This window comes from Prinia subflava, chromosome 1, assembly GCF_021018805.1.
Source record: "Prinia subflava isolate CZ2003 ecotype Zambia chromosome 1, Cam_Psub_1.2, whole genome shotgun sequence".
Taxonomy (NCBI): Eukaryota; Metazoa; Chordata; class Aves; order Passeriformes; family Cisticolidae; genus Prinia; species Prinia subflava.
Genome location: NC_086247.1, coordinates 146,145,848 through 146,154,584, shown reverse-complemented (window position 1 = coordinate 146,154,584; position 8,737 = coordinate 146,145,848). Strand labels below are relative to the sequence as shown.

The 8,737-nt window shown below is 57.9% G+C and overlaps 1 protein-coding gene across 1 annotated transcript; it reads left to right on the top strand.

The window, feature by feature from the left end:
* The first annotated feature begins 158 nt into the window (after positions 1–158).
* On the top strand, positions 159–7,053 carry EN2 (engrailed homeobox 2). Its single transcript, XM_063415919.1, has 2 exons — positions 159–4,992; positions 6,737–7,053. Exons 1-2 carry the CDS (start codon positions 4,449–4,451, stop codon positions 7,051–7,053), a joined length of 861 nt encoding a protein of 286 aa, XP_063271989.1. The 5' UTR covers positions 159–4,448.
* The last annotated feature ends 1,684 nt before the right edge of the window (positions 7,054–8,737 follow it).

The window sequence follows — 8,737 nt, the reverse complement described above, 5'->3', positions numbered from 1 at the left end:
CCTAATTTTGACAATATCGGAGGCTTTTATTTCTATTGTTTGACAATGATATTGTGACGGTTTTCGATGAAGGCTGTCCCCAGCCCCAGCGGGAGGGGAGGGGAGGGCGCTGCTCCTCGTGGGCAGGGGCAGGGCAAGAAGAGGGGAGGGGAGGGGAGGGCGCTGCTCCTCGTGGGCAGGGGCAGGGCAAGAAGAGGGCCCGGGGGAGGGCAGGGGAAAGACGGGGCAGCGAGAGGACAGGGACAGGGACAGGGCCAGGGGCAGGGCCGGGCCAGGGGCAGGGCGAGGCGGGGGCCGGCACTCCCACCCCACCCGCGCACCCTCCCTCCCGTGGGAAGGGGAGGCGGTGGGGGGTGGCTGCTCCCCGTCACTCCTTGCTGCGAACGGCAGCCGTGACCGAGCGCCACTTTCCCGAGTCGGGGCTCTGACATTCAGCCCCATCCGCTCCCTCTCGAGCATCCTCCGCGCCCCACTCCGCTGCCCTCGGCCGCTCCGCGGGGAGCCCCAGCTCGGGCCGGGCGCGGCAGCAGCGGGCTCTGCCCTCGCCACCAACAGCTCATAAAATTTTCATGATCTCGCAAGAAAGTGGGAGCCAGGGTTTCCAACCCGTCTGTTTGCCCCCGTTGATGGGAAAGAATTCCCGCGTGAAGCGGATGGATGGGCGCTGCCGGTCCCACGACAGGCTGCGGGCTGGGATCCCGGCGGCCGCAAAGCGCCCTCCATCCTGCCTGGCATGGGGGGAATGGGGAAAATCCGGAGCTTTCGTGGGTTTCATTTTCGTGGTTGGCGGCGCTGGGGAAGTGCGGCCGTGCGGGCTGAGCTCTCCCGGCCCGCCGTCTCCAGGACAGCCTGGACAGGGCTAGGCGGGGGTCGCTGCTGGTTTTCCCCTCCCAAAATTGGTGCGAGAGCCCAGGGAAGGCCGGGCAGCGCCGGGCACACCACCTGCGGCACGGCCAGCCTGGCAAAGGAGCAGCGACCTCTCCCCTCTGCTCTGTCCACCGCCAGCATCTCCAACGCGCTGGCAAAGCTGCCTCAAAGGTTTCGCTTGGAAAAAAAAAATTAAAATAAAGTGGTGTCGGGTGTGAGCGGGCGGCACACGGGGGTGCCAGGGCGGCGGCGATGTGCCCAGGCTGTGCCCACGGGGAAGCGTCGCTGCCAGACCTCCCCCGGCGGCACGGGCAGGGGCTGCCTGGAAACGGGGGAATCGCTGTAAACCCGGCGAAATTCGGTGCATGCCTGTGTTTTGCAGGCAGTCATTCCACGCTGGGAGAACGGGAGGTGCAGCAGCACCGCCCTGCTCTTCCACTACTGCTCTGGGCATTTTGGCTTCCCAGCACCTCGAGGTTTGTTGTTTTGGTTTGTTTAGGTTTTTATTTTTTTTTTTTTCTCCCCGGAGTGTGGAGAAAAGCTGGGAAGGAGGCTTTGCTCGGCACAAACAGCCCAGGAGGCTGCCCGCAGCCCGGCCCCGGCCTCGGAGCCTGCCCGCTGCCCGCCGGCGGGCGGGGGTCGGCCGCAACCTCCCTCCCTCCTTCCCCGAACCGAGCTCCCGGCTTGTCATCCCGTTTCCAAAGTTCTCAGTGCCAAAAGCGCCGAGCAAATGGCAGCGTGTGGGGGGTCCCGCTGCACCCGCACCCTCACCTATCTGAGGGAGGGAAAATATAAATTTTTTGAAGGTGGCAGCATTGAATGAGCCTCGTTGAAACTACGCGGAGAGCATAAGGAAAAGAAATATGGCCGGTGTGCAGAGAGGTGACATTTGCAGGCGCTGGGTCTGCGAGGGGAGGCTGAAACAAAGCAAAACGAAGCCAAACTCCCATTTTCAAGCCACCTCTCTCGGTGACCCGCAGCGGTTCCCGAGGAAAAGCCCCCGCTCGCAGCGATGCCGCTTGCGAGAACTGCAGCCGGGCGAGCGATAGTGCTGCTGGGGAATGTTTCCACAGAGATTGAGCTTCCAGATAAAAATAACCTCAGAAAAAAAAAATTAAAAAATAAATAGACCGTTCAGATTTCTTCGGTTCACCCCTTCACCCCCAGCCGCCCCCCGCTGCCTCTGCATACCTGAGGTGCTGGATTATTGTCAGAGGACAGGCAGATGCAGTAATTGTTTTGTACAGCTTTGTTTATCTCCTACTTCGGAGTTTACCTCAGGAATTCTCCCGCCTGTCCTGTGTAGGGTAGAAATATCCCCGCAAAGGAGCGGGATAACGAATGGGAAGGTTAACGCTGTAGTGGCAGCGAGAGCGCAGGTAACGAGGGGTTCAAGGAGGTTTAAAGTTTTTATCGGTAACTTGGGTCCGCCCGGGAGCGAAATGTTTGAAGTGCAGCACCTTGAACACGTTTAATTATGGGGTAGTAGTAAAGCGAGAGCTTCCAAGTAATTAGAAAATATTTCTTGGGAGACAGGCTAATCGCTTTTCATGGGGCTCTTGAAGAAATTAACCTCTGGGTGCTTGTTTGAACAAAACAACTTTGGATCAGCCACCGCTGGTCTTCGCTGGTGGACTCGACCCGCTGCGAAATACAAACAAAACAGGGAGATGAATTTAAAATTAAATATAAATGAAAGAATAAAGGGAAAGAAAAAGGGGAAGAAAAAAGGATAAGAAAAAGGAAAGAAAAAAATGAAAGAAAGAGGAAAGAAAAAGGAAAAGAAGAGGAGAGGAAAGGCTCACTGTCCCTTTCCTTCAAGGTGGCGAGTGATGCGTGTCACCGCAGGGAAGCCACCTCCAACTAAAAACATCACTTAGGGGGAGAGCCGGTGGTCGGGATGCGGCGGACCCTGGGGCCGAGCCAACCCCTCCCGCCCCTGCTCGGCCCTGGCAGGGTCGCGCAGCTCCGCGGTGCGCGCCCCGTCGGGGCGGTGGCACCGAGCGGGCCCCGGCCAGGGCTCCAGGCTCGGCTGCGGGGGGAGGACCCGCTCCCGCCTTCTGGCTCCTCTCTCGCCCTCCCCGCGGAGGATCCGAGCCCCGCAACCTGTCCAGCCCCCCCAGCCCTTCGTCCATCCACACGCACCTTGCTCCCTAATTTTGTTTCGGGGTATTTCTCCCTAAGGACAAGCAAAGCAGGTGCGGCACCTTTCCCGCCCTAAAGAGGCAAGGGTTTTTGGGGGGCCAGGAGGGTGACGGGCCGGCGTTTAGGGGATCAGCACGGCGGGGCGATGCCGTTTGGGGAGCGGTCAGGGCGCATCAAAAGCTCCTGTCCGGCTGCGGGAAGGACGAGTCAATTACGGCCGAACCGCGCTGCGGGGAGGGGACGCAACCCCCGGGCAGCCCGCGGGCACCGGGCCGGGCCTGTTCCGTCCCCCCCGGACCCCTTTGTATCGCCGCCGCTCGCTGAATATTATTTATGCGTTTCTGCAAGGAATTGTGGGATGCCGGCCCCTCTCCCCCGGTAAACACCGGGGCGATTCTCCCCGGATAACCCCTCCCGGGTGAGGGGTGCGGGGCACGGGCGGGCGGGGTGCGGGGCACCGCCGGCTCCCCCCGCGCGTCCCGCGGCGGCCGCGCCGCGCCGGGCCGGGGGAGGGGCGCGGGCGCTGTCACTTACCGGGGCGCCCCGCACCACGTGTGCGCTCGGCGCCGCTGCCATTGGCCCGAGGCACGTGTCGGAGCGCCCGGGCCGGCGACGTCAGCGGCGGGGGCCCCGTTAAAACCTAAAGGACAACAACCCGAGTGGAAGTGCCCGGGCGCGGCGGCGGCGGCCGCCGGGGCGTAGCGCGGCGCAGGGCGGGCGGCAGGGCAGGGCGGGACGCCCCCCCACCCGCGGCGGCCCCCGCATGTGCGGGCGCGGGGCGGCGCGGGGCGAGGCGCTGCCGGCCGGAGCCCCGCGGGGCGCCCCTCACCGCCCTGCCCTCCGCGGGACACCGGCTGCCCAGAGCCCGCCTACACCCCGCCCCGGCACCGGCGCTTCGTTTTTTCTCGTGCACCCCCCCTCCGCTCCGCGGTTATTATTATTTTTATTATCGCTAATTTCTCCTCCGCGGATGCGGCGCGGCGGCGGCGGCGGCGGCCGGGGGAGCAGGCGGCAGCGCGCCGCGGGACCGAGCGGCTGAGCGGCGGCGGGAGGCGGCGAGCGGCGGCGGGAGGACCGGAGCCCCTGTGTTTTCATTTTTTGGCAAAGTTGGAAGTGGTGCAGGCTCGGCTGCTGGCTTGCGGGTCTCCTCGCATTTGTCTCCTATTTTTTTTTTTTTTTAATACTCTTAAATTTTTTTTTCCTTTTTTTTTTTTTTTTTCTAACTCTGGATTTTGAATGCCGGGCGAAGCCAGGAGAAACGAAAGCAAATAGACACCTGTGTGTGCGTGTATATATATATATATATATAAATATATATATAAAAAAATTAAAATAAAGAACAACCGACTGCAGCAGCAACAACAGACAGCGCTCGGCAGCAGCGCCCGGTCGGCGGCAGGCGGGCAGCGGAGCCGTCGGCGGGGCGGCCGCGCAGCATGGAGGAGGGCGGCCGGAGCCCCCGGGAGGAGGCGGCCGAGCCGCAGGAGTCCGGCGGCGACGCGGAGCCCGGCGGCGGCGGCGGGCGGCGGGGGCTGCTGCTCCCCCCCGGCGACCCCCCGCACCCCCACCCGCACCCGCACCGCATCACCAACTTCTTCATCGACAACATCCTGCGGCCCGAGTTCGGGCGGAGGAAGGAGGCGGGCGGCCCCGACGGAGAGCCCCGGCGGCCCGGCGCGGAGAGCCGCCGCAGCCCCGCCGCGGCGCCGGCCCCCGGCGCTCCGCTGCCCGGCGGCGGGGCGGGCTCGCCGGGCCGAGGGGAGGGCGGCCCCGCCGGGCTGGCCCTGCACGGTGCCGCCAAGAAGGGGGGGGACCCCGCGGCGCTGGAGGCGGCCCTGAAGGCGCGGGGGCTGAGCGGCGGCGACCTGTCGGTGAGCTCGGACTCGGATAGCTCGCAGGCCAGCTCCAACGCCGGGAACCAGCCCATGCTGTGGCCCGCCTGGGTGTACTGCACGCGGTACTCGGACCGGCCCTCCTCAGGTAAGCGCTGCCCCGGCGCAGCCCCGCTCCCCGCGGCCGCGGCCCCTTCCCTGGGCTCCCCGGGCCGCCGCCGCCCGGCCGCCAGGCCGGGAAGCGGCGTGGAGAAGACCCCGCTCCACTTTCCCTCTCTGTCTTCTTCTGGTGTCTGGTTTTTTTTCTTTTTTTCTTCTTCTGTTTGGGTTTTGGTTTTTTGGTTGTTTATTTTTTGGCGAGTTGCTTAAAATGGCCTGAGAATGGTGAAGATGAAGGGTGGGCTGGGGGTGCGCGGAGCCGCAGGGACGAGGAGGGAACGGGGCTCCCTCCCTCTGTCCCCGCCGCCGCGGCGGAGCCGTGGCCACCAGGGCTCGGGGCATTTCCCATCAACTGACGAGTTTTAGCAAAGACAGAGGAAAAAAGAAACCTTCTTCTGTCTTCGGGCTCCCCGCTCATCGTTCCGGCGAGCTCTCCTTTTCCTTGCCGGGAACCACCCCCGCGCTGGGTTTGGGAAGGGGAGGTGGCATTTCCATAGGCCTCGCCTTGTTTTGATTAGTCTTTTTTGGCCAAAAACAATCCGCGATCGTTTATTTCTCTAAAAGAGGCCTCCGAGCCGCCGCCGCTTCTTTTCTTTCTTTCAATTTCCCCCCATATGCTGTAGATCAGCTCTGTGGGGGCCGGAGGACATTTCCAAGAGATGGGAAACTTCTTTGGCAGAGTCTGTCCCTTGGCAAGGACTCGGGCAGAACGTCCTGAAATTATCTAAAAAAAAAAAAAAAGAAAAAAAAAAAAGGAAATTTAAAAAAATTAAAATTAATAAGTAGGGGGTAAAATGTCCTTTCGCTACTGCGGGGGTAGGAGAGCTGGCTCCGGCAGATCGGTAAAACCCCGGTTATAAACAAATAGAAAACACTGGAGGAAGGCATGGGAGACAGCAGGCAGGAGATCTGCTCCCGGGGAAAAGAAAAAAAAAAATATGGATCTTTCTCTTACAAAAGCGGCGAGGTAGGATTTTCACCCGGGAGTCGGCTAGCTGAGGAAGGGATCGTAAAAGGAGATGAAAATTACTTCGTAATATCTGAAAACAAACTCTTTCTCAGAGGTAATATTCAGAGCTGAATTGGAATTTACTCCATTGTTCTCCAGTGCTCTCCTTTGTTAATATTTAATTAACATACATCCTCACAATGGCTCGGCCCGGGCAGAAAAGGCTCCTTGTGCTGCCGAGAATAATATTCCCGAGAATAATCTCGGCGATTCGGATCGGGCCGTGCAGCGCCATATGGGCACTGCAGCGGAGAGGCAGAATGCTTCTGGCCAAGTAAACTGCGAGAGGATTTCCAGGAGAATTTTTATCGCTACTCACAAAAAAAAAAAAGAAAATAAAGAAAAAAAAAAAAGACTAAAAAAGTATAGAGAGGTTTTCGTAAACAAAACAAATCTGTTCAGAGTGTAAAATGTAGCTCCGTGCCCCTGCTGCTGGTGCGAGCTTTCCTTGCCGGGCATTCCCGGGACACAGAGGCTCGGTGGCTCCGTTTCTGGCTGGGGACAGGGCCCGGGGGGGCAGCGGGGCAGCGAGCGGGGGCCGCGGGGGCTGCGGGGGCCGCGGATCCCGTTCCGCCGCCTCCCGAGCATCCCCGGCAGCGGAGGCACAAAGCGGGGTCCTTTCCCTCCGGGGGGGAGGCGCTGCCCGCCGTGGGTGCCCCCACGGGGGGCTCTGCCCGCAGCGGAGCGTGGCGGTGTCGGGGCTTCTCCTCTCTCCCGGCCGTAGGTCCCCGCTCCCGCAAACCAAAGAAGAAGAACCCCAACAAGGAGGACAAGCGGCCTCGCACCGCCTTCACGGCCGAGCAGCTGCAGAGACTCAAGGCCGAGTTCCAGACGAACCGGTACCTGACGGAGCAGCGGCGCCAGAGCCTGGCCCAGGAGCTCGGGCTCAACGAGTCCCAGATCAAAATCTGGTTCCAGAACAAACGAGCCAAGATCAAGAAGGCGACGGGCAGTAAGAACTCCCTGGCAGTGCACCTCATGGCCCAGGGGCTCTACAACCACTCCACCACGGCGAAAGACGGCAAGTCGGACAGTGAATAGCCGAGGGAAAGGGGGGCGGGAGGGAAGCGAGGGAGGGAGGGGGGAGGCCGGGGTGGGGGGGCCGTTTGCAGTCAAAGTTTATACAATGCAATAATTTAATTAAAAAAAATAAAAAAGAAACATAAGGGCCAGTGTATAAAGACTATACCAGCATTAATAGTGAAAATATTGTGTATTAGATATAATTCTGCAATATTCTATGTATATATAATTTACAGGTAAGGTGGTGTAAAAATCCGAGATATCTGATTATAATTTTTTTCTTTTTTTGGTTGGTTGGTTTTGGTTTCGGGGGTTTGGACTTGTTGTTTGGTTTCGTTGGGTTTTTTTGATTTTTGTTTTTGGTTGTATGGAATTTTTAGATGCTATCTTTGAATTTTTTTTTTAAGCTTAAGTTACTTTTTGATAGACTTAAGCGCAGTTTTAATGGACATTGGACGCTGTTTTTTGAAATTCAAAAAAGAAAATTAAAAACAACTTTTGCTGAAGTCCAAAGATTTTTATTGCTGCATTTCACACGACTGTGAACCGAATAAATAGTTCTCCTATTTGTTCTATGAGTTTTAACTTTTTTTTACCCCACCCCTAACCTTTTTTTTTTCTTCTTTTTTTTTTTTTTCTTCTTTTTTTTTTTTTTTTTTTTTTTTTGGTGGTTGTAGTGATTTTGTAATTTTTTTTTTTTTTTTTTTTTTTTTTGGAGTTGGGGTGTCTGGGGCTGATTTTGGGGATAGATGAGGAGAATTGAATTTTGAAAGAAAGAAAAAAAATATAAGTAACGTTAGGGAAACAAATCTCAAAACATCGTCTTGAAACATGCCCGGGGTCCTTTCCTGAGCCTCTACTCCTTCATCACCGCCAGCGAGAGCCACGGGCGCCCGTGAATGCGGGAAGCAGGCGTGGATGGTGGAGAGAGATGGGGTTAGCATCCCCCCTTCCAACTTGTTGGGAAAACTTCGGGAACCCCATCTCCGAAAAGCGGGAGCCTCTCCGGGCTGCTGCTCCCTCCTGGCCCCGCTGCCCCTCCGCGAAGGGCAGCCGAGAGACGGGACCCGGCTCTGCTCCGACATCACCTCCCCGAAAAATTTGGGAGCGTTTTAGCCCCCCCCCTCCCCCTCAAAGTCCCATTTTTAGTTGTACCTTCCCCTCCGCAGCGCGCAGCGCGACGCTCCGGGGCGGGGGCGGCCGGGGGTTTCTCCCCACAGCCCCCTCCCCACGCACACACCCCCCGAAATTGGAGTTTTGGGGGGCTCCAGGCGCTGTGCCCCGCTTGTCCCGGAGAGAGGGGTCCCTGTCCCTGCTCCGGAGGGGGATTTGTCCCCCTGGGCCTGGGTGTGCGTGGGCGGCTGCTCAGGAACGGGTTCGACGCTGTTTGTGGGGGGGAAACTTCTCGCTTTGCCTTAAAACCTCTTTATTTTGCAGCTCTAATAGATACACACTGTACATAGTAGTATAAAATTAAGAAAAGAGAAAAAGAAAGGGAAAAAAAAAAGAAGGAAAGAATCCAGCTATAAAATAAAAACTGTAATTTTAAATTCTGTGAATAACCATCAGCTGCTTAGGAGCCAGGATTAAATGACTTTGCCTTTTAGCAAGAAAGCTAAAGGATTTTTTTTTCTTCTCTCCAGTTTATAAAACATGTGCATTTTACAATTGCAGTATCAAATATTTATAATCGGATGAAATA

Excerpts from the sequence above, each read along its gene's own strand:
- EN2 (XM_063415919.1), top strand. The coding sequence starts at position 4,449 with ATGGAGGAGGGCGGCCGGAGCCCCCGGGAGGAGGCGGCCGAGCCGCAG. Across the intron at positions 4,993-6,736 it reads CTCGGACCGGCCCTCCTCAG|GTCCCCGCTCCCGCAAACCA; the intron begins GTAAGCGCTGCC and ends TCCCGGCCGTAG.